A 26,806-nucleotide genomic window follows, 5' to 3' on the forward strand; every position below is an offset into this window, starting at 1 on the left:
AAGAAAAACTTTTCCAAAACAAATTAATATGCACAAAAAAATAAAAAAATAGCGATAATATAATGTAGTTAAAATTATTGTTATTTTTGGAGTCGGTGCTCAATATTTTCTAGAGGTTAAAGCGCCTTTTATTTAATGAAACTGACTATTTACAAATTATTTTCAAATACAATAAAAGGGAAAAACTTATTCCACTTTTATAACATTCTAAAATATATTTTCTAGGTTTAACCACAATTCAAATAATAATTGAAAATAAGATAAATAAAAAAAATTTTTAGAAAGATAAGAAAATGCAATTAAATAAACTTAATCAAACAATTAACAAGTCAAAAGACATTTTAATGGTCATGAAGAATGAACTTTGTGATTTTAATTTAATTCATTGACAACTTATCGATAATAAACTGGTAACAACTACTCATGGGCTCCTCGGAGCAACATTTCGCTGCGAGTGTTATACGCATTATAATTGGTAAGTGAAAATATTAATTTTTTTAAATCTTAAAATAATTGTAACTGTTCAACTTCAATCAGGGCGATTGCATGAATTAAGGATGACTTTGCTACAGACGAATAAGGCACACAGGCACACAGTCACACAGTGGGGTAAGGTACCCCAATTTACCTACTAATTTATTTTTTTCTATCACTGCCATGGGATGGTCCTTAATAGTTATAGTTACACGATCATAGTTAAAATATAAAATCATCTTATCTCTAAGAAAATCTACCTGATCTAATTTGCTTTTTAGAACCCGATCATAGGTGGTGACGAATAAATAGGGTCTATACTTTTGCAAATGTTAAAAATGTATAGTTTGGTCATTTTTATTTCATAAACAGAATTTTTAATTAAAAATCCGATTTCCTTTGTGTATTTTCGTTTAAATTTTTAGTGAATAATATCGGACGAAATAATTCCGTGCCGTAAATATATAATTTCATACAAATATAACGGTTGCTATACAATGTAGATTTTTCAGAAATTAAAACAATATTGTTTGAAAATAGACAGAAATAGACAATTTGCCCAAGAAAATAGTAATTTTCTGAAACTAAAACCATAAACAAACATATCCGTCGATGATTTTAAGATAATAAGATTTAGAATATTTTGCGTTTATATTAGAAAACACCTATGGAAAAAAAAAAACTTTTTATTGGCATAAGGACTCCACATACATGTTGAAAGACTTTAAAATGAAAAAAATTGTAAAAAAAATTTTAATAAACATTCAATTTTCCATTGAAATAAAGTAAATATTTCGTTAACGGTTGTAACGCACTGGAAATAAGTATTCTTTCAAACGTGATCAGGACATATAAATGCAAAAAGTTAAATTTAATTTGATTGTTTTTATACCAATTGAAAACAACATTTATAGAGCTACCTTTGAAGTCATTTTTATATTATTCAAGTACATTTTCTTCTTTTTAAATTGAATAGTAATTTTATACGTAACATTTGTTGTCTTATGGTCGATCTTTTATCAATTTAATCAAAGACTTTTTCTTTCGTTATTTTAGAAAAAAAATGAACCAAAGATGTTTTATTTTATTTTATTTTTTATAACAAAAACAACTCTACTTATGATAAAGAATGTAAATAAAAGTCAATAAGGTTTTTTGAACCGTATAACATAATTTGAATTTCATATAATAAGAAAAATTTATATGAATAATTCAAGCCAATAAAATTTAATTTATAATAACTAGAAAAAATATTTTACGATCGAACGAATGGACATTATTTACACCTGTCTGCTTGTCTGTCTATCTATCTATATGAAGTTATATAAACAGATATTTGTAAGAAGTAATCTTATTTCAGTACGTCGTATATATACTTATGTCCTATACTATGTATCTTGTAGTATGTTCTACATACCGGGCTATTCAAATCCATCGGGATTTTCTAACACATCAATCCATAAAATTTTTACTTCTTAGGTCTTTTTGGTAAAATGCTTTAGAGAAGTGTTCTATGATTATATTTGTACCAGATGCTGTAAGACGCCAGGAATATCCGTTGGAAAATATTAAATGTAATTATTACTTAATATATTACGAAATATTTACTTATCGCACCGTACACGAGTTTCGTTTCCATGACAACGACACACTACTTTAATTATGGAATTGTATGGATGCATATATAATTGTATGGATTGCAGTTATGACTTACATTGAAAATTTAATATTATTGTCTCACAAATTTAAATAAATAATTATGACAATTTATATTTGAAAAATAATATTTGTGCAATTTGATTTCTTTTTTTCACAATTTGTAATGCATTAAGTTTAATTAATTAGTATTGTTCAATAATTTTAATTTGACATTTTCTATAACATTAACGACTAAAGAACTGCAAATTAGTCATAACAGTGCCTTTTTCACTGCGCCCTGGCCTTGATTTTATTGTCCCTACCATGACTACGCACACAACGAATACACAGAAACAGGTCAATTTAGATACAGAATCAAACAAAACTTTTAGAAATTATTACCTCATAAATCTAAAATCTAAAATAATTGTACCTGACAAATATTTTATTGTTTTTTTTTAATTTTTAAGGAGGTATATTAATAGTTTTAAAAATGCGAACGAAACATGTAAATAAATTATTGATTAATTTTTTTGAATCTCTATCCTTCTACAACAATGAACTGCAATAATTATAAGACACTTATAATTGTAAATCCGTCACTATCTATCGTTTATTTCCCGCATCTCCGCACATATCGTCAATTTCTCGACATCTCGTTCAAAGTGTTGGGATGGGATCGAATCTTGGTACAAAATGGCACATAGGACTTCATGTGATGTCTGACGTTGTCTTCATCTCGGACGGATTTTCCTCGCACGTTTACCGCACCATAATTTCTTTAAATAAAAATAATTTTGTTAACAAAATATTTAAGTTGTTTGCCTTTACAATTTTGAAGAACAATGTATGTGATAAAACACATAATTTAAAGTAAATTCGAAAATTTTTGTAGATAATGTTATTATTTTATGTAGGTACAATAGAAAACTAAATAAATTCAAATATAAATACAGGGTGTTTTATAATTGACTGCAAACCTCTTCTCTTCCTGAATAAGCTGAAAAAATAAGAAAGAAAAAGTTCTTTATCAAATTTAGATCTGAGGCATAATTTACGAGATAATTAAATAAATTCATAAAAATTAAAGACATTTATGAAATAACAGACCATTTAAACAATACATGTGTTTTATCATAGTTTGGCGGAAAACAAACAAGCAAATTATGGCGTATCATTTGCTGTCTTTATCGTCCGTCAAATTAACTCATTTTTATTTATTTTATTATCTCGAAAAATTAGGCCTCAGATCAAAATTTGGTAGAGAGCTTTTTCTTTATTATTTTTTCAGATATTTCAGGGAAGAGGCCTGCAGTTAATTATAGGACACCTTGTATGTTATACTGAACAAGCAAAGTCTGACACCATTTGCACCATTGCAATTGGAATTGAAATACGATTCGGGTATACATGACCTACCAGCACTTGTACGGTAGACAGATGAGTATTGTAGAGTGTGTTATTATTATATACCTAGGTTTGCGTACATGAAATCTGGGCAATAAAATCAAATATTTGAAGCACTTGAATACTTACAGTACATTAAAGTAAGTTATTTCATAACTAAGTTTGGCATTCTTAATTAACATATAAAACATACTTAACAAACAGAAACTTATCTTCATAATGAATAATACTAAAGGCAAACACACCCGGCTGTTTAAGGTTGTAAATCAATTCCAAAAGTTCGGTGATTGTTGTATCCATTGAAATGAGAATAGCTTATTGCCAATCTAAATCATTATATTTGCAAAATTGCAAAATTGATTTGGAATCAGTTTCCAACCTTATTTTCGAAAGTTATTTGACCGCATTGGTGTATTAGTATATTTGATGCAGGCAGACTGTTTTCCTAAATAATTAAGAAGTTAATGATAATGATGAGGGGATACGTAGAAAGGTAACACAATGGAATAAGTAGGTATTATTAGAATTATTTCTATTCAATTTATAGTATTTTTAAATTTTTTGTACTTATTTGTCTGCTAATAAAATGAAGTAAGGTTCTTAAATAGAATAACAAGTATGAATAAAGTAATGATTTACTGCAATATTTGAAAAATAACATTCATTTTAGTATTAACACATTTAAAACTATTATTTACTAGTTTGGTGAAAGTTAAATTCAATACGTAATCATTCTAATTCGTTAATATAGTCAATAATACAGTCACAAATAAAGACGACTTAAAGGTAATCAACACCATTTACAAGACCTAAACACTAAAATAAACTCAGTACCTTACAAAAAAATTTGTTGTTCAGGGGCTGCGTTAGCTAAGCGAATTCTCACAGTGATTGAAAAAATAACACATTTTTCTTAAAATCGATTATTGCATTTTTAGTTTTCCAAGAATCTTTATTTCAAAAACTAAGCGTCTAGAAAAACAAATCATAAAAGTACTTTTTTGCCTAAAACTGATAAAAAAATTTTGCAATTCGCTAAAAACTTAATATAAATACACACAACTAAAACGACCTAAATTGCACTCAGTAATCAACAGTTAAAATAATAGTTAATTAAACACTAAAATAAAGTCACAAGTAGTTACAATAAAAGTTAATAAACAAGATTTAAACCTAAGCATTAAAATATAGTCACAAGTAATTAGAATAATAGTTAATGAACACAAGGAAAACGGCCTAAACACTTAAATAAAGTCACTACACAAATGGTCCAAAAAAAGTTAATGAACGCAATCAATTGAGAATTCACACAAAGTTTGAGAAGTTGCAGATCCGTTTTAAATTAAAAAATTATCATCTGTGAATTACAGTACCTATTGCATACGACAATATAACCATAGTTTCGTATATAGTTTTTTTATCGATATTTAAAGTTTTATTAATTTAAATTTAACTTCATAAATGAATATTTAAAGCATAAATCTCAACAAATCACTTATCAGAAGAATTCCTTCTATTATGGTTTCTAATATTATGGTTTCTAAGCCTTTCTGATATTTTTACGAACACATAAAAAAAATTATTTGAATCGGTCAAACCGTTTTAGAGCAATAGCCAGAAAACAGCTGAAAATTTTATGCATATGGATACATAGATAATACAATTATAATTGGCTCTGAATAGTCGAGGTATGAGATGAATGCCCAGATTACTTGTCGCATTCAACCTCTTTATTTGAAACGGTTTTCGTTACATGTCAGGTATAGCATTGAGGCAATATAATACTCTTAATGCTTTTAGAACTATTGTAATATGTATATGTGTTCAGTTATAAAGAATTACACACGTATTTGATATTTTGTGCAATATGGAAGTAATTTTTATTTATTTATGGAAGTAATTCAAACTACAATAAGATAAGATTTTCTCCATTATCCAAGTGTTATTCTTATTCAATTTTTGTTTCAACAGAAACAAAACAATTTTTATTTCTTGCTTATACTTAATGACTATGCGAGATACATACATAAACAGGGATTTGTGTCCCAAGGACGTTAAGAAAAAATCAACTCATCGTCGGTAAAAAATTTTACTTTAGTTAGTTATTTTTTATAAACTATCCAACAAACTTTTGCTTACAACATTTTTTCATCGCTCGTATAATTTCGCCGAGAAAAGAATCTAAAATTTAAAAAATTATTAAATCTAATAAACAGTAAAAAAAAAGTTTATAAAAATTCATTATATTTTAGTTTTACTATTTTTTACTGTCAAAAATTTAAAGCATTTTACACACACTTTCATACATATCAGTATTTTACAGATTTTTGTTTTTGATTTTCGCCGAATATGTTTTGTTCACTAAAAAAATCTCTAACAAAGATTGTTTGTTATTTTATAAATAATAACTTTCCAGTTCGAAATTAGTTGATTTTAAATATAAATCTCGAACAAAAATAAAGGACTCTGCGAGATGTCCCCTTCTAAATAGAACAATTTTTAGTTAGATCAGTTTTAGTAAAAAAGCCTACACCTAATTTTTTCCTGCTCACAATATCAAGATATTTATTTTACTATGATTAAAAAAATTTATTCAGAAAATATTTTGAAAGTTAAGTCAGTTCGCACAAATCGACCTTACACATTCAGGTACCTTACTAGACCTGCCTGTAATAGGAAAGATACACAAATAGGTCGCAAAGAGGCAGGCTAGGTACAGCACTAGAATATCTAATTAAAATTATATTAGGTACATTTAAAATACAATTTATTTACAAAAAAATATAATATATTTTTAAATATAAAATTATGAAAAAATTTATCACTGAGCGTAAAAAAAATATTATACGTAATTTACATTACATTCTCCATGACAAACATCTGGCGGTATTGAACATGTGCACACCAAAGCACAAAAAAGCAAAAAAAAAACACATGAAACGCATGAAACATAACCCTTTTTTTCATTTATACTTTTTAATATTTTATTTTTCATAAATATATAGGAAGGTTGTCATGGTCGGCTATATTTTTGATATATGCTCATTATTTTCATTTAAAAAGAATTTTGGAAACAGAAGCGTTTCTGTAAAGACGTATTTTTAACCGACTTAAAACAAAAAAGGAGGAGGTTATCAATTCGTCTGTATTTTTTTTGTGTTACCTCAGAACTTTCGACTGGGTGAACCGATTTTGATGGTTCTTTATCTATTTGAAAGCTAGTGCTTCCCGTGTGGCCCCATTTTATATTGGTCCAGTTCTGACAACGAAATTCATGAGAAAACCATAAAAGTCTTAAATTTGCATTAATTATGCATGACAAGAGGACGAATAACTCCATATCACGCCAACCGATTTCGATGATTCTTTTTATAGTGACAAATTAGTTAGTGTACTTCAGATTCACCAAAAATCACAAAATAAAAAATACATTCAAAACAACATTCAACAAAATGAAAACCGACTTCAAAAGAAAAACTTTTATAAAACAAATTAATATGCACTAACAAGTAAAAGATAACCATAATATAATGTAGTTAAAATTATTTTTATTTTTGGAGCCGGTGTCAACCAAGCTAATGTAGCAAACTGTTCTGTCAGAGTTGTCTGACACTGACTCCAAAAATAACAATAATTTTAACTACATTATATTATCGTTATTTTTTACTTTTTAGTGCATATTAATTTGTTTTATAAAAGTTTTTCTTTTGAGGTCGGTTTTCATTTTGTTGTTTTTTCTATATACCAATTACTAATGCTTATAATTGAAGATAAAAAAGTACAAAGCATTTCCAAAAATTAAGTCAATTTAACAAATATATGTCAATCATGTAAAAAATTACGACACTGAAATGAAATGCTTAATTTTGTCCTTTTGTGTAGAATTATAGTTTGAGTGAACGAAATTGCTCGCGGTAAATTTTTTTGCAAAGATCGACGAATATAAGTTCATGATTGAATTTACGATCTTGTCGTGACTTATATAGTCTTTTACTTCGAAATCTCAGTTACCATATTTACATTATTTTTTTAATTAATTTCGGTTCTTTTAATTTAATTTCACGCCAATTTGGTTACGTAGCCTCGAAAACACTTGTGGCAACCTTCACTAAAAAAAAGTCAAATTTTTCCCCAATCTTATCAAAATTATTTAAGTATCCCTCACGATGACAAAACACAAAACATGTTCAGGAATTGAAATACTCGCCTCGCATGTATTCAAAAATAAACTCTGTATAATACATTGAAAATACAATACTTATTATGAAGATTGCTGAATTCTGATTCATTTGCATTCACGAATTGAAAACTTTTTCTTAAATTTGCATGTCACTGAATGCAGAACACATGTTGCTGCTTTTCAAAATTTTAAATGGCAGGAGAACCTGACGTAGCCAAAAGACATTTAGACAACTTTCCTCTAGAATGTAAAAAAAAATTTATATAAAATATGAAAATCTGTTTAGAACATATTATTTTATTGAATAAACTTTGTAAACATAGTCAGTGTAGTAGTATTGAAGTTTTACAAAACAAAAAAACAAACAAAAAGATTTATAAACTATTATAAATAAATTTTATATTCATGACAATTCAAATGTTTGGTGAGAGCAACTTACATAATAACGTATTCAATAACAGATTATTGATGCTATAACTCTAATATTTGTTTTCAAAAAAATTTCAAAGCTTGTGTCGAAGAATATCGAGTAGCGTCAGAAAATTCTAAATTTTTGTGTACCTACTTACTAAAGACATGATTTACAATTACCCTTAAAATTTGAGTCTGATTGACCGTCTATAATCCGAGATAAATTTAATTAAAAGTTCGATATTTAACATGTATGGTATACACTCTTTACACTTTTGCATCAGTTATTAATTTATAAAAAACAAACTAACTGTCAGATATTTTCCAAAAACTAACAGTCTATTCATTGATTTGTTTCGATTCTAAAAAAAAAAATTAAATTAAATTTTTTGCCGTCTAATTATTTTTTAAAATTTGTTTAAAGTTCAACAATTTATAAGCAAGTATACATAATAGCGAATCAGACAGAAAAAGTAGTAGCGAGTATACATAGTAGCGAGTCATACAGAAGAGTGTTAGGATTGGTGTTGTATACGTACACATGAATATTGTATGTGTAACGTCTCCACGAATACAGGCTTGCTTAAATATTATGGATCACGTAGCTACAAGCTCGTATTCTTTGACAGCGCGCATAAGCCATAATATTTATATAAATATTATACCACGACAAATACCTTAAGTAATTCATTAAAATATATTTTATCTGTGATCAGCTTTTATTTTTCAAATCATAAATTGTATTGAATATTTAAAAAAACTATTGTTTTCTTAATAAGGAAACTGTCATTAAAATGATAAAGTATGAAAAATGTGCTTTGAGAATCATAAAGCATAATTTTTGTCTAGACTAGATCATTAATATCTAAACATAAATGAGATTATCAGGTAAGGATTTAATTTTTCTATGCGAATAAATCGGAACTGGTGAAATCGGAAAGGTGAAATATTTAGTATCTTTTTAAAATACTTTACACATAAAGAAAAGTTATCAGAACTAAAGCTATAAAACAATTAATTTTATAAGCAAACAATTCAAGGTACTAAATTACAGAATTAATTGCTTGAACACTCTACATGCACATAGACATTAATGTTTCAACCAGTGGCGTAGCTCGCCTTGGAGGGGCCCTGATAAAGATTTTTTAAAAAAGACACAAAAATGCTTGCATTAAATTAAAATAAATATTTATTGATTATAAGTTATCACTCCATCCTAGAAATTGAGCTAGCCAAACAATTCAAATGAAATATTACACATGTAAGGGGCCTCTGTAGCCCGGTGTCCCGTATCATTAATACGGCTGTTGCGCCGGTAGCTACGCCCCAGGTTTCAACCGTTTATAACAATGAAAATTGTTGAATTACATAAATATGTTTATAAAGATAATATTCATTTTCTTCATATGTGCGTACCGTGGGTGGTGCAGGTCGGGGCATCTGTTCACCTTGAACATGAACTTAATATAGTTCTTGTTGACTATGTATGTTTATGCCAAAATACTATTGAATTTATGCAAATTTTAGGGCTAAAACTTCTGATTTGTTCCCCTCGATGTATATATTTTTCACAACATTGACACGACAACGCTGGTGGATCCTTTAACCTTGTTTTTTAAGTTATAAACAAAAACCAAATGTCTGTTACAACAGTATATCCACTAACATTCCAGCTTGTATATTGTTATATATATTCCAAATCGACTCTATTAAAACTAACTTTAATTATATTTCTTTTTTTTACAGGTGAGTTCCATATCTATGATTAATTTGTGAAATATTCAACAAAAAAGTAAGTATTAAACGTACCTGTTCAAATATTTACAAAAATTTTATTTTAAATAAACTAAAAATTTGTTTCTAGTATTATTATTATTATTTTTTTTATTATGTTCATGATAAAAACATTTTTTTTAATAGAAAATAATAATTATTAAACTAACGAACAACTGTAACATTATTATCTATCTAACATGTATAATAACACACACAATGTGACTAGTATTTTGTTTATTTAGTTAGTAGTTAATGTTTTCAAAAAAACAAAAACAAACATTTGTTTGTCCTATTCAAATATAGAAAAGAGACACAAAAAAACAACGCAATTTGAATGCCCATAGAAAGTGAATAATAAATGAAGAACTGTTTAAAAATAAACTAGAAACTGGTTATTAAATAGAATTAAGTCAAAGTCCTTGTCCTGTTGGGATTTGATGCACGGAATAGTGAATTTTAATTATATAAGGCGTCTCTCATTTAAACAAGTCTCATGGTACTTGGTACGACACTCCAAATATGAAAAATTGTGAAGTTTTTCTTATTTCATAGCGAAACAGTTACAATTTTATTCAGACTTAAAATTTTCTCGATAAAATTAAAAAAAAAAAAAAGACGTTAATAAAGTCATACATAACTGACAAGAAAATCTTTAAAAACATTTTGATCAAGCGATTTGAATGAAAACTTCAAGGAATTATAAAAGTAAATATATTATTTATCTTCTCGGAAAAGATAATATTTACACACCCCACCATGACTCTTTGGGGGACATTTGCCTCCGGGAATGCAATAATTACACTTCTGAATTCAACTTAATAAAATTGTAAAAAAATTTCATTTGTTTCATTTGCGGTTGTGTGAGGTGCATTATTATTTATTTAAATATTGTTAAATTTATCTAAATAGTAAAGCTATACCAATTCTTATAATATCCATAAACTTATTTCTTGTAGGATTGTATCACATTCTGGTTGAAAAGCGATGCGATTCATGATTTCCATGCTCATAAATACTTTCATCATGGCACGTCACATTTCCTGTGAAAATGTGTTAAAACAAAGTATAAATGGTAGTAGGCACTTTTTCTTATAACTCGGTTGCAATTATTTAAGAGTTTTCTTCAACTAATAAGTTATTTGAACGTACAATAAACAAGAAATTATAAATTGGTAGTACGTAGTCGGTGTGACACTGAAGTCGTGTGAGTACAAACCCTGTAGACTACACGACTAACTTCCCAGAGGTGTAGAAAACATTAAAAAAAAGGTCTTATTATCCTTCATAGATTATTCTTCGAACATGTACTGCAGCTTATGCTGGAACGATCATTATCTCCATAGATAAATAATGTGTTTTATCAACTTTTCTGATTCTGTTTATTCAGTTTTTCCAGTTTTTTATCACCATTAAAAAACGGCTCAATTAATTCTGCTGAAAACTCTTTCTTAAATACGCGTTTAGGCGTAGAATAACCTCAGTCACGTGTTAATGCCATAACTGGTTCGCGAGATAATCGAGGCGAAAGAATTCGAACGAACATAACCACAAACGCACATACGTATAGAAAAAACCGCCGTGAAACCGCGGAAATATGTAAAACTGGAGATTTTCAAAATCGGCCCCATTACATTAACTTCCTCTGGAAAGTTAACAAAACGGCATAAAGTCTAAAATTTTCTCCGAATAATTAAGATTTAAATTATATATCTATGATGTAAACAAAAATGATAATGACGTTGTGATATGATAATATTATTTTGGTTTTTTATGTTGCCATACTGTGTAGTGTATAACTATAGTTTAATATATAAATAGATCTCATAATAGGGTTTGTGTACGCTAAGGATCCAGTACTATGAACACAAAACCAAATAATAGTCTATTTTTGTTATATTTATACAAATGTAATGTGACATAGAAATAAATATCATAACATGAAGTACTAGTAAAAGTTTGCTACAAACTTCCCTCAACCTCTGTGTATTGAATAGTTAGTAACGCATTTGGTGAGGCACCCAGAAATCCGAGTCTGTTTTCCAGCGATTTTGCAATTTTTTCATTTATAGACTTTTCATTTCTACCCGTATATAAAACGACCACATTACCGATCTATTTTGTTTCATTTAATTATTTTTCTTAGTTTCACCTCTCTTTTTTTAATACGTTGTATATGTGAAATATATTAGGAGTGTATTAAGTTTTGTCCCAAGTTTGCATCGTCTAGAAATATTGATGCCATAAACACAATTTTGGAATAGATGTTATAAATTCATCTAACTAGTTCTGTTCTTCTATCCGCCATCACGATAACTAAAAAACTTAAAGATATCGAGTTGAAACTTTAACAGCGTATTCTTAATAAAGTAGGTTTGTTAACGAGCAAAAGAGGTCAATAGGTCAATTGGATCAGCAATATTTTTAATGAAAATTAGCAAATTAGGGTGTAAATTAGCGCAAAACTTCATATTTTATTCTCTTGCAAACCATAAAAGATATAGCTTCTTTTGTTTCTTAATTCATACCAAAGACGTTTGACAATATTAAGGAGATTAAAGTAGTGAATTTTCGGATATATCATTTTTTTAGTATGCTATTTTCGAAAAAAATTGTTAGAAAATACTTCGACATTTTCTTTCAAATCAAAAAAGAGTCTTCATTTTAAATATTAATGAAATCACTGACACTCAACACTGTTTTTACAGGTTTTTATTCAACAATTAACTCAGTCTGAAGATAAATACTGTCTTTTAACCACTTCTGAAGATAAATACTTTAAAAGCTGAAACTTGCACTGTTACTTTAAGTTTTGTAGTTCGTATCGTAAGTTCATTTCGGCTTCTTTTACGTCTTTTTAAATATTTGTCCACTCAGACAACTCTGCCGATGTTTATATTATTTAAAAAAACCTATAATACAACATCGAATGAAAACTTGACAGTGATTTTCTACATTCAAAAAATAGCTACAAACTTTTTTTTCGTCTACATTTCTTCTGTTCGTTATACAGAAGTTATAATTTAAAATAATATAAATATTAATAAAATGCCACTGTTTATACAACATATATGTGAAATACCTTTAGTATTCGCTCCCTGGAGTAAATAGAGGATTACATTATTATGAATGTAATTGAAGTTTTCCGCATAATTCTTTTTATGAACATATGTCACATTATTTTTTTGACTTAATTTTCTTTACCTAAATAAGAAAACAGAATATTACATACTATTTCGAGAAAAAATATCGTTTACGTCTATTATTATTATTTTTTGGTTGTATTTCAGTTTATATTGTTGCTAGAACTTTTTTCGCGATAGACTGATTTTTTGACATAGAATAGACAAGAATTTGGTTTTTTCAGTAAAATACAGTTTTATTGAGATACTAGCAGAGATATTCATGAAAATTATTAAAAACATATAAATGAAAATAAATGTTCATATCTTTCTCCTATTCTTTAATTTTGTCCAAGTTACTTTTGAACACGATACTACATGTCTATAAATATGGTTTTGAAAGGCTTCAGACACAAGTTTTTAATTTTACCCATTTCTTTGCTTCCAATTTGATAATAAATCTTTTTTTGTCCTAATCTTAGCATTTTTCACATATTGCTCCAACTATTTTTGTTTTCACACCATATTGCGGTATTTTATTCCACACAACTTTGCGACAGCACTTCCAATCATCTACCAAAACTTTGTTTTCGTTGAATCAATATAGAGCCATTAGGCGTATTTAATACAACTTTGCCGGAATTTACCTCAATGTATTTTACTGAAATAACGAATTGTATATCCATGGGTATTTAAAGGCCAAGCCTATAATAATAAATTTATATTCGGTTTTCTTTTTTTACCTATGAAATATTCGTTATAATAAAAATCAACGGAAACAGTAAATTGAGGGAACCCGTTATCAATCACTAACTTCGAACGGTGCAATTCGAAATTCGAAATAAAAAAAAGTTGAGTCTGGAATCTGCTCTTTAATAGTTTTATTGAGAATGTAAGAGCAGAATTTTGGGACATTGCAAATAATGTTGGTAAAACAATGAAAAACAAATCAATGAAATTATAATACGATATTTTTTTGTATATATAACCACCTTACAAATCGATAAATCACAGATATTTTCTCTGTGTGTAGATAAAGTTCACCAATTTGTTGCAACTATAATGTAAAATAAATTGATATTGTAAAGAATGTTTCGATACTTAGAGCTATTAATTTTTATGATGCCATACAAAAAAAATAATATTTAAGTTTTATTGGCGTTTCAAACATGAAGCTTTCGTTCCATTGATATTTGATTTACAACAACAAATGGTATACTTAGAGCTCCATTTTACTCTCTTCAGCTAATATATTCTCCAACAAAAAAGACAAACGCTTTCAAAGACAAACAGCTTGTGAAAATTTTTTGCAAAAACTTAATAATAAGGCCAAACTGTAATTTCCAAAATTGTAAATTTTATTGAAAAAAACAAAAAAATTTTACTCAAAAACCTTTTTTTGTAGCTTTAATTCCGAAGAAATTGGACACAAAAGCATTTTTCATTCAAAAGTTGTGTGTTATAAATAATTAAATACCTTTATATTTTACGCATTTACTATATCGCTTATGATTTACGAACCTAAGTTGAAAGTTTCGATCAAATTCGAGAGCATAATAAGATCAAAGTACAAAAATTTTAATGATGTCTTTATTTTCAGTTTTTGTTAAATAATAGTTTGTCTAGGAAATATATCAGGGTATCTTATATAACAGAAAAGCAGTAAATAATTTAGTTATTTTTCGATTTTAATGTTTGATCGACGCCTTTTAACACCCAGCTCAATTTCTTACATTATTTCGAAATTAGTAAAAATTAGGTTGGTAAGATGGAAGTAACTCTTTATTAAATATGTTTTTTCTTGTTCAAAGGAACTTTAATTCGTATAAAAAATATTCGTATACACCAGGTAGGATAATAAAATTTCTCTGAAATATGAAAACATAGAAACGTTAAAGCATTAAGAATTATACTAATATACCTGTGCTTTTAATTTATAGTGTTTATTATGCAAATCCTTGCTTTACATTTATTAATTATTGTGCAACCATAAGACTATAATCATTACCCCGGCTTCAGTTAAATTTGCTGTTTATTTATTTTTAGGAAAAATTACATGTTAGTAAATAGTATATAGTATATATAGCGAGTTTGAGTCAAAAAGCAATTCAATATGAAATATTAGATCAGAACATGTGTAATTTTTTTTAGGAAGTCGATCTTTTATCGCAAGAAGTCACAACTAACCATAATAAAAAAAAGAATTCGATAGTGAGTTATTAATAATACAGACCTGATCTGATTATATTCATATTTAATTCATTATCGAGTTGTTATGATGAAACTAGATGAAACCATAATAATCCGTTGATGTACATCGTTGTAGCGCCCTGAACGCAAGCAGAAAATGATAGTGCTATTTCAATGTAATAAGACAGTTCTTTTCTATTTACGGTTTGTGTAAATAGTATGTAGATTAGGGTACAAAAGTAAAATACGGAAATCATATTCAAGGCTGCATTTGTCGTGAGGGCTTTTAATATTTCGTTTTCCGGAATGTTTTTCCGAAATAGCAAATGTAGTAATCAATGATATGTTAAACAAAATCAAGAATGGAAAATCGTCCTTTTGAGAATATATCAGAAATAAATCAAGCCAAGGATATGGGTAGTAAAATTGATGTGAGAGAAAATGGAAAACACATATCAAATTGAATAATTTAATTTCCTACCTTTTATTAACACTGTTTTGGCCGCCTCTGTACTTTATTCGAATGACATAGCAATCAGTGTCAATTTTTAAAATGTTTGTCGTAGTATTCAAGTTGTACATTACTGTACTACAAAGTTTATACTATTGGAGTAAATGGTATAATAAACATTTTCCCAACACAATGAACGGACAGCAAAAATATTTGGAAGCCAATTCTAGTGGCTCGGTTGGTTAAGAGTAACTTATTTCACATTCAGTATACCTAAATCAGATCAAAAATTAATAAAATATTAGTGGTATTGTAACTATAAATAGGAATGTTTGTACATAACCCACAGGTAGGGTGACATAACATAGTGCTATTATAATTTAACACAATTGGTTTTCAATGATAGTTGGATAATTCATCTGCAAAAAATTGACCAACTGAAAATATGAACTCCGAAGTTTCGTATTTATCTCATTTTAGTATTATTTCTTGGATTTTATATATATAATCCTAGCTTTTTCTAGCGCTATCGCATAATCATTAAATCCCTACCCAATTAGAAAAAAATAATGTGCGATGTTTCCAGCTGCTGAGATTTATATTAACCAAACTAAGAGAAATCGATCCATCCCGTTTAAAGTGGCTGTATGCGCGTTGAATTCCTCTGGCTGATCCAAGCCTCGATGAAATAAACCGAAAAGTTAAAATAAACATTTGATGTCAACAGGTCTTTGATTTTGCCAGAATTAAACAATTGTATTTCTTTAAATCTAAGTGTTTGAAAAGTCGTTTCATTGGTAACCATCAAATTGTTTTTCTTTTTCAGAAAAAGAAAAACGTTTGCTCCTTTAAAACTAATTACTTAAAGATTATTGTAACACAAGTTGACAATCGTTCACAATATATGTGCATAATTCAAACGGTTATTACAAGGGCATCTACTAATTTCGATTAACTCCCGATAGTTTCAATGGGACGAATGTCTGGTGTTACTGATTTCATTTTCGTTTTTGTAATATTTCTTAGATTGATAAAACTAGCTGTTCTCGGCCAAAAATACAAGTTCCTTCGTGTTTCATTTTTTCATCATTAAGTATTGTAGCTTCACCATTAAGTATCATAGCTTCTACACGTTTGTAAAAATTCACTTCAATCACAGAAGTTCAATATTTTGACTTGAATCCTATTACTTAACTTCAACATAATACAATACATGTGTCTGGTGAAAACTACATATGTCAATTATTATTGTTTCAGTCCATATTGCATGTTATCTATTGTAAATCATATGCATAATATCATATTATACAAAAACAAGTTGGCAGCAATGGCGGTAAATTTGAATATGTATTAAATCTAACAAACATAACGGACGTACTGTTTCGACTATGTTTAAAATATGAATTCAATGAGAACCGATATAACGCGTTTGATATTTACATAAATTTTAATTACATTCACAGTACACTCTTAGTTTGGTAACAATAATACTAATAATATTTGTTTAGTTAAATATTGCAGTTGTTGATATCAATGGACTGTAAACTAGCTCATCTATTTATTGTTTGTATGATATTCGATATTTATTATTATTATACAATTCTAAATGCTTAGATTGTTTAGATTATTTCATTTAATTCTGTAGTATTTGTATATTTTGTATTAATATACAAGGTGGGGCTAAAGTATATATACAACTATAAGAAATATCAGTTTTTTTATTATACGTCGTTGGTTAGTGTTTACATTTTACCGTAGGTATTAATATTTGGATTTTGTCGATTTGTAAACTGTCTGTAAAATGGTCTTATGAATTTAAATATGAAATAGAGGAAAACCGAAATTCGTTTTAAAGAAATTGAAATGCAATTCCATTTATGAAGCCATGGCTCCTCTTAGCTCTGAGATTTTGTATAAATTCAATGTTTTAAATTGAGTTTTTCGTCTAAAATGTGAGTTTTCAGTAATTCGAATATCTCATGTCAAAAAAGCTCTTACCAAAAGTTTGATTTCTAACACTGATAAAGTAAATAAATATTTTTATATCATGTATATATGAAATATACATAGTATATTAAGTTTAGTCCCAAGTTTGTAACGCTTAAAAATATTGATGCTACGAAAAAAATTTTGGTGTAGGTGTTCATAGAATCACCTAATTAGTCCATTTCCGGTTGCCTGTCCTTCTGTCCGTCTGTCTGTCAACACGATAACTCAAAAACGAAAAGAGAAATTAAGCTGAAATTTTTATAGCGTACTCAAGACGTTAAAAGTGAGGTCGAGTTCGTAAATGAGCAATATAGGTCAGTTGGGTCTTGGGTCCGTAGAATCCATCTTGTAAACCGCTAGAGATAGAACAAAAGTTTAAATGTAAAAACAGTTCCTTAATATAAAAAAATTAATTACTTTTGTTTGAAAATTTTTTTTGTAAACATCACTTTTTACCCACGAGGGCGCTTTTTAGGTGCAAATTTTATGGTATGTATTAATATGGGAATATCATGTTTGTGTGTGTGGCTATTTTAAAGTGGATATCTTTTTTTTAACGTGACGTCAAAAAACAAACGATTTCGTCATTAGCACTGTCTATACATGGTATTTCAACAATTAATTCAGTCAATTGTTTGTTTTCACTTGTTTTATTTAAGTTCTATATAAGATTAAACCACAAAAAGTGTAATAGTCCCCAAAGTCCGGCATGTAGGTTACCTAGGACACTAAGACTGTTTAATCGATTCAGCTTGTCATGAATTTTGAAAATATGCAAAAACATTTTACAAGCTGTCAATGTGTATCATCACTACATAGTATAAAACAAAGTCGCTTTCTCTGTCCCTATGTCCCTTTGTATGCTTAAATCTTTGCAACTACGCAACGGATTTTGATGCGGTTTTTTTTAATAGATAGAGTGATTCAAGAGGAAGGTTTATATGTATAATAACATCCATTAAATAGTGGAGAAGTACTGCTATTTTTGAGGTTTCTAATGTGATGTCGTAAATAATTCTATCCAAGATCGATTTTAATCACATAGGCTATATATTTTATACCCGTGCGAAGCCAGAGCGGGCCGCTATGTTTTTATATACAACGTTCACAGTTTTTCTGTAGTGTATTTAGTATCAGCATTGCACCCGTGCGAAGCCGGGGCGGGTCGCTAGTTATATATATAATAGAAATAATTTAATGTAAGTACAAGAAAATTTTATTATGTTATGTCATATTAAATATCCTGATCAATTAAATTATGGGTACGCACATATTAGGTTGACTACTAAATCAGAATTATCTCTTTTCAAAGTAGCTATAATATTTATTTCTTTAAACAATAAAACAGGTATTTGACTTCTTAAATTAATACTTTAACTTTTCAGAAATAAAAATGCACAGATATGCAAACAGTATCGTGCAAGAAAAAATAAAATTAAATCTAAAATTACCAACGCACAGAAATGCAAAAAGTATCGAGAGAGACAAAAAACAATTACTAGAAACTAATTACACTACAAGGTAATGTGGATATTCATATCACAAAACTTATATTTATAATTAATAACTAATACAGTTACTTGTACGAAAGGAACATAGTTCCTTTCGGGTATACCACGACACCTCTCGTTCTTTTTTTTTTCGTAATTTTCTATCACGATTTACTCGTCTAAATAAGCGTCAACTCAAAGGATTAATTGTTTATAATACAAAGTAGTCATTTCATTATGTTAATTACTATCTGTAATTATCAGGCATACTCTGTTACTAATGAAAACTAATATTACTTATGTTTTTCATAAATGGGAATTGTTTAAATAGTGTGAAGTAATAAATTTGTTAAGTATGGTGCAAACTCTGTTCTGCACCTAATGATCATTTTATTTTTTATTATTTGTATTTTTAATTTGCAAAGAAAAGAGTACATACAACAAAACATACTGCTATTATATTTATATTTGAATAATGAAAAATAAAATTTAAATAAATAAAATAATATCCGTATGTATAACAAACATATTTCTTACGAACATGCACCCACCATACATGTTGTAATTAAATTATGCCAAATGATTATTTGAAACATCCGGTATAACATATTTATTTACTACTTTATGTATATACTTTTTGCTTAAAAGTAAATTTAGTATAAGTTGGCGGTTTTATTTATTTTTATTTTTATATTTATTTAATAATCCTTCAATCATGTTAAAATGGAGTTGGAATAATAATATATATACATACTGGCTTCCTTTCTAAGGAAAAGAAATATGTTCAAGAGAAGTTTATCAATTTCCGGAACCCCTTTTACGTCTTTCAAAATAAGATACAAACATCACTACTACACAAAAATACATATACAGAATGATTTTTAAAAATTTTTCCACTCTTATATTTTAATAATAGAATGGAAAATCATAAATAGCGAATAAATTTTCGTCTTATTTTTTGGGCGTCTTTTATACGATCGTGTTCGAACATACGAAGATGATTAATAATGGACAGGGAAAAAAGTCCACACAGTCTGAAGTGGTTGTCAACAAAATAAATTTTTTAATAAATGTATATCATGTTTTTATAACAGACTAAAAATATAAAATAATTTTTTCCTTTAATAGTTTTAATTAAAATACTTGCAAGATTGGAAACGAAAACATGGGGCGCATGTAATTGGTAGAAATCGTTGCTGAAAGGGTATGTGCTGGGTTTTTATGATGAAACGCCCTATATTTTTTGTTTCCAATATTACAAGTATTTTATCAGCTATCAATAGTAAAAATTATTGTATACTTTTTGTTCGTTATAAGAACATAGTATCTACATTACAAATTTTTTAGTTTTTTATTTTTTCTGCTATGGTGGAACTATACATCTTGTGTAGCAGTTTCTTATTTTTAGTCGCAAAAAACAACTTTTGGCAGAATAATTTTTACATAGACCTCAACTTTTAGTATCTGATTTAACGGTTTTTTAAGGCTAAAAACTATAAAGAAATTTTGTGGACAAAAGTTCCTTCGTTTTCGGTAAAAAATAAGAATTTCTAAAAAAGTTATTATTTTCTGAATTTGCTGGTGGGAATTTTTTTGGTAAGTCTAGGACAAAAAATTTTCAAACATGAGTTGCTTTTTTTGCAAATTATGTAAAGAACTAGAATCTGTTTAAGTGTGTACATTTTTCTTAACGCAAACGTATTAAAAACATTAAAATTCTTTGTGTCATTCCCTCTAAAAATGAGCTGACACGTGTTTTCTCGATCTTGAATTTTCATTCCCTTTTTTTAATAAAAGGATGGTAACTTTTTTTAAAATCATCGTTTATACAAATACCGTCCAATATGTGTGTATGTTGTACGTATATCAAATTGATGGATTTTTTTTACTACTGAAAGGCAATAAGAGAAAAATCAACCACAGATGATTTCCGATATCTTTATTCATGAATGTACGGATAGTGTAGATACATAGTATACCGTGTGCTCTAAACTTTGAACTTTTATAATTTACAAATTTCTTTAAATCATCGAATGAAAAAGATGTTCTATTTATAAATATTTTTTTTACACATATCTAAACCCACGCATGGTTATTGTGCGCGGGCTCGGATACTTTTTATTCACATCGTTCCAGCTTAATGGATCAAGAATCGATAGATTAATTCACAAAAGATTGACCGGAAAAATACCCGTAAAAATAATACTCGAAGCTTGAATGTCTGTGCTTTCTCTTTTATCTTTACTAAGAGTTCCGTGGCTCAAATCACAAGAGTATATTAATTTTTTCTATTTCAAGCATACATATTTCTTAAAGTACGATAGTTTGTTTATAAGCTATGGTACAAGACCATAGTAAAGCGCCCTTTAAAATATGAAATTACTAACAAGGTAGTATTTTGGTTGTACTTTTGTTAATAACGAGTCTAGAACATTTTTTTTTTTTTTTTGAGGTTGTCCTGGAAACTGGGACGATTACTTCGAGAGAAATTTTTACTAAATTTTTCTTATTCTAGATAATGATCTTTGAACAACAAAGAGCAGTGATTTGGACCGATATTTTACAATTCAAGGTGATAACACGAAAAATGAAAAATTTCAACTTTTCATTTTGCAGAAAACATAGAGACTGGTTGATTAATTTGCAAATCAATTTGTTTTACTATAAATAAATTTTTTTTTAAATAAAAAAAAATCATTGTTCTTCAATTTAAAGATTGTGACGTGATTAAAGATTTTTGGTTTTTGACGTGACTATCCAAAATTGCATCTAAACGTTTCCAAACGTGAACGGTGGTTAAAAATAGCGGTCATATTGGAATGTTGAATTTTCTTTGAAGATCGATTTTTCTTGGAGGATCGGACCTTCGGTTTTAACTAACCGCAACCGGTTTGCTATAACCGCAAACTTACTTGAATAGTCTGTTTAAGAAATGACTTTTGATGATTTTTTGACAGTGTGCTTGATTTGATGAACTTTTAATATTAGCTGAAACGAGTCATTCTGTAATTTTGAAGAAAAAAAATATTTCCACGCTAATGAACCAAACAAATAATACACAAAACAATCAAAAAATTTATTTTTTTTACATCACTTGATCTGCTGTTCATAAACAATGATAATAAAAGCGTAACACTTATATGTGAATTTCTACTGAGAATAGTACAAACAAAAAACAGGAACATAAGAAATTCAATTTATTTATTTCATTTGAAAAAATGTTATCAATTTAATTTTATATAAATGTCTTCATTCATTCGCATAGTAATTGTTTTTACACAAACTGACGGTAAAATTCTGTGTTTTTTTTTTTTTTTTTTTTTTTGTGATGAAATCAAGTTTACATCATACATTATTTCTTTACTGAGTACTGTTGTGTTGGACTACAATACGCGTTCAGGATGGTTACCTCTATATTCAAAACTTAATAAATTAAGTTTGATTGCAATAATAATTAATTATTATTAAAACGATAATAAATTACAACATTGTTTATATATAACATTTAGTAGTATAAAGTTACTATTTATTTCTTCAAGTTCTAAAATATTAAATATTAATTAAGAATAAATAGTGTGGTGTTGCGTACGTAGGACCAACTCGTCGGCACTTGAGCTAAAAGAATTTACCAACTCAAAGATGACAATGTATCAACAAGAAACCACATTAAACGGTCAACCTGCAAATTTATCATTACAACTGCATTCTGATCGTCGCTATGTATTCGGCGAAGTTCAAATTCCAAATAATCAAAAACCTTGGGAAAAAGGTGATGTCTGTCATATAGGTTCTTATCAAGAATTACAAAATACTCAACAATAGAGAGAAATGATTTAGATTGTATTTACAATATAAATCTAAATCCTAACAATTATTATTATTTATTATATAAATATATAATGTTAACTATAATAACAAGATATTCATGTGAATGGGACCCTTGCAATATAACCTTTCAATTTTCAACTTTCCAGATAATTCCCCTTTTTAATTTATATCAAATAATGGCAAGAAAATCGTATATTTTCTAGCACAATGATTTATACGTTTTATCTGTATATAGATGCATTGATTATACTTTTGTTTGTATATGTTTTCTCTATTATTTCAAAATTCACTCAAACATCATCAGCAACAGTCACAATTCAATTAAATTTATGTAAATAATAGCTATTTCTAGTAAGCAATCCTTTGTTCGACTTAGAATTACTAGAAATTTTGCAAACAATTATAAAGGGTATTTTGATAAAATATTTTTCTTTATAATCAGATACAATTTGAAATTTTGAGCAATAGTTCTTTTTCGTACATCTCCAAACTACCGCGCCAAAAATTATATAAGAAAATGGCTTGCTGTGAAACTTTTTTAAACCACCCCCAAAAATTTCTTCGGCGCTCTGATCAAAAGCTCTTACGGTCACAAAATTTTCTTAGCGGTTAGTTTTCTAGCTAAGGGCGAAGTTAAATCGTTAAATAGTTCTATTGACGCGTTAGGCGATTTGATATATGTATAATAAATAATATTCGGTAGTGTTATATCTTATGATTTCGAGATATCAACTTGCTATGAATAAAGCTACAGATATTACACTTTTTTAAGAATAGGTTTTTATACACACACACGGTAATAGATTCAATTTAGAAAATATGAAATTTTAATTATTCGTACTATAATTAATGAAAAAACTAAAACACAATTTTTCCAAAGTTTTCACTTCCGTCAACAGTCCCCGTGACTGACTATGTTCTGTTTATTGTATATTATAACAGTGTTTGAGCTGATCTATTATGATTGCATTAAAATAAAATATTAATAAAATTAAATATTTTAAAGTTTATTATGCCATAACAATGATGAAACTTCTTTAGTTGACTTCCGAGAATGTCTTATGAAAACAATCGATAAAAAAATGTTAATTTAAATCTGTAATTAAAATATTTTACTCGAAAGAAAATAACAAAAACTTTATTAGAAACAAAACAGCGACAAAAAAATTAAATAGTCGCCGTATTTTCATTACATTTATTGCACTCTAATCTCTCTTTATGCAATTCATCGTTATTATTGCAAGGTAAGCCCGTGCAAGAGTTATTATTCATTCGCCAACGTAATTTTATGTGTACATACCGTGCATGTGGACTTGACTAGACGAATTGTCGAGCAAATGAACAACGGAACTTCTATAGCGTCACACGAAGGACGGCAGTCAGACAACCAGGAGGATATTTTACAACAAAATAATACTACAGATAGCCATCTCTTGTCATTTCTATGATGAATTCAATGCATTTTGTACATATAATCTTTTCTATTCATTTTGTACAAATGTTGAATACGAAGTGTTCCACTTTATAGGATTTATTTTGAATTATGTTCATGCAGGCATTGTTTTCCGAAGTTAATTACTGGCGATCTATGATTTAAACTAATAATGCCCAAATACTATTTATAATACTATTAGTCTCTATGGACTAATGACGTGTTGATGTGCACTGACAACGAGAATTATTTTGCTTTACTCAAAATAATTAATACAAAATCGTTAGCATGGGTTTTACCTACCTAACTAGTCGAATTAATGAATGTTTTTACTCAGGAGTCCTGAATAACAGATCCGATTTTGATGATTTTTTTTCGAAATGATTCTCTTTGTATATTCTTTAAAATTAGAAAAATTTAAGATATTGAATTTTATACTGTTTGTGTCACATAGGAAAGGATTTTTCGAAATTCGTTCACTAAAAGGGTGAAATAGGGGATGAAAGTTTGTATGGAAATATAAATCGTCATTTTTGAGTTCACTATTTAACCGATTTTAAAAGTTCTTTCACCTATGTGAAAGTCCAAATTGACTGGACTAATACCCTTGAAACAGATATGTTCATTGTTAAAAAAATAGGTATATCAATGTATATTTATCTTCGCTTCCACCAAAATAATTTACTTTAGGTAAATACTCTGATTTTTGAACACTATGGCTCTTTAACTGCCATTAAATGTAGAACCTGAACTGATATCGACTGTACCAGCATAAATTTCGTTCATGTTTTTCGATTAATCTCCAAATTTTAATAAATTTAAATTCAAAAGTTAAAATAAGACACCTTATATATTTTATATACGACTTACTTGTGCTTGCTTGCCTTCAACTGCAAAAATATACGCTTCAGTTCGCTCCTAGCGGAAGAAATGACTACTACTATTACAGTGTATGTAATACAGATATAGACGACAACGAACGTTTCCACTGTTTTTTGTATTATGTTATTAGGGCTATATATACTTATTCTCGTATTGTGACGAAAAATACACGGCGCTAGGAATCGTATCATGTTACATCTACCTAATCTTTCACATATCTATCTTCTTTTAATTTTTTACTATTGCACTCTGTTAAATTATTATTCACTTGATATAAATGACTGACCCAAAATTCTAAAAAAAATTGGAAATAGTGAGTTTTTCTTCCATTCGTCGACAGTTCTTCAATAGCTGCCTTTTTCTAAGTTTTTCTATCTATAAGTAGTAACGTCGGCCAAGTAACCAGAAGTAATAAGCTCTACTTTCTGGAAGACCTTTAAAACTCTGCTTGATGGAACTGATACTATTTGGATTGTGGGATCCTGGCAACGGCAGTTTGACATTTATTTGATTAAATTTGCGTATTATGCTTTTAGGGTTTTCTGAAGCTATCATACACAGTCCCCTGGCATATATCACCTTCTAAGGCTTTACAAACTGCACCGTCAATCCACTCCCATTTGTCTTTTTTCTCCGTATCATCTTAAAACTAACTTGTCAGCACTCGCGTCAATCTTTCGGTAATAATTAGTCGCGTGATGAGAGATTTGCTCATGCATTCTGCACATGTGTCAAATATTTCGTGCGTTAAAATTATAACCTGTACATATTTTTATTTTTTAATGCAATAGCTAGTTAAAAATAGTTTGATTACATGATTATCGAATGATGCTTGAAAGTGAAAATATTAGAGCAGAGAAATAATTTTTACTAATCTTACAATATTTCCATCACAATTTTTTTGTTTAATTTACTGAGTTTGACTTATTATTTTAATTAAACTCCCGATAGACACCAGGAGGCCCGAAAATTTCTGAGTATTTTTGGCACAACTTTACTTTGGCGATGAAAGAAGTTCTCAAAATTTTTGAAAGATTTTTATTTTTCTTAAAGTGTAGAAGGTTGAAAAAATCTGAAAAAATTCATAATTTCAAAATAGAAAACGTTTCAACCATATATACCGTTTGAAAAATAAAAGTTATTAATGTGGCAAATCGAGCGTGAGCAAAATGCTCTTGACGGGAGTTCTGACGTTTTATATGCATTTGTCCGAAAAATAGATATCACACTTATTATTTCCTGTTGTACATCCCACAGTTAGAAACTCATTTAAAAAGGACAGAGAAATGGAGCTTTAATTTTAAAATATCAAGAATTTACATAAAACAGTCAAAAAATTTATAATAATTACCTTATTGTATAATAAATAATTGTGATTATTGATTGCTATTGTATCGATAACTGTTTATAAATTTTTCTTAAAGACATATTCATTAATGGAAGTTACTTCGATTCTCAATTATTCAAAATAACTTTTAAAAAAAAATATATTACGAACATTTAATTTTCATTTCATTTTAGTTTAAGAAGTTTAAAAGA

General features: G+C 28.1%; 1 protein-coding gene across 1 annotated transcript in view; it reads left to right on the forward strand.

Moving 5' to 3' along the window:
* Positions 1–358: 358 nt before the first annotated feature.
* Positions 359–26,806, forward strand: part of LOC123305552 (neural-cadherin) — a 569,174-nt gene continuing 542,726 nt past the window's right edge. Inside the window, exon 1 of the mRNA XM_044887306.1 lies at positions 359–475. Coding sequence (XP_044743241.1) covers positions 424–475 — 52 coding nt within the window. The 5' untranslated portion in view covers positions 359–423. The remainder of the gene's footprint in view (positions 476–26,806) is intronic.

Source organism: Chrysoperla carnea, chromosome 1 (genome assembly GCF_905475395.1).
Source record: "Chrysoperla carnea chromosome 1, inChrCarn1.1, whole genome shotgun sequence".
Lineage (NCBI taxonomy): Eukaryota > Metazoa > Arthropoda > Insecta > Neuroptera > Chrysopidae > Chrysoperla > Chrysoperla carnea.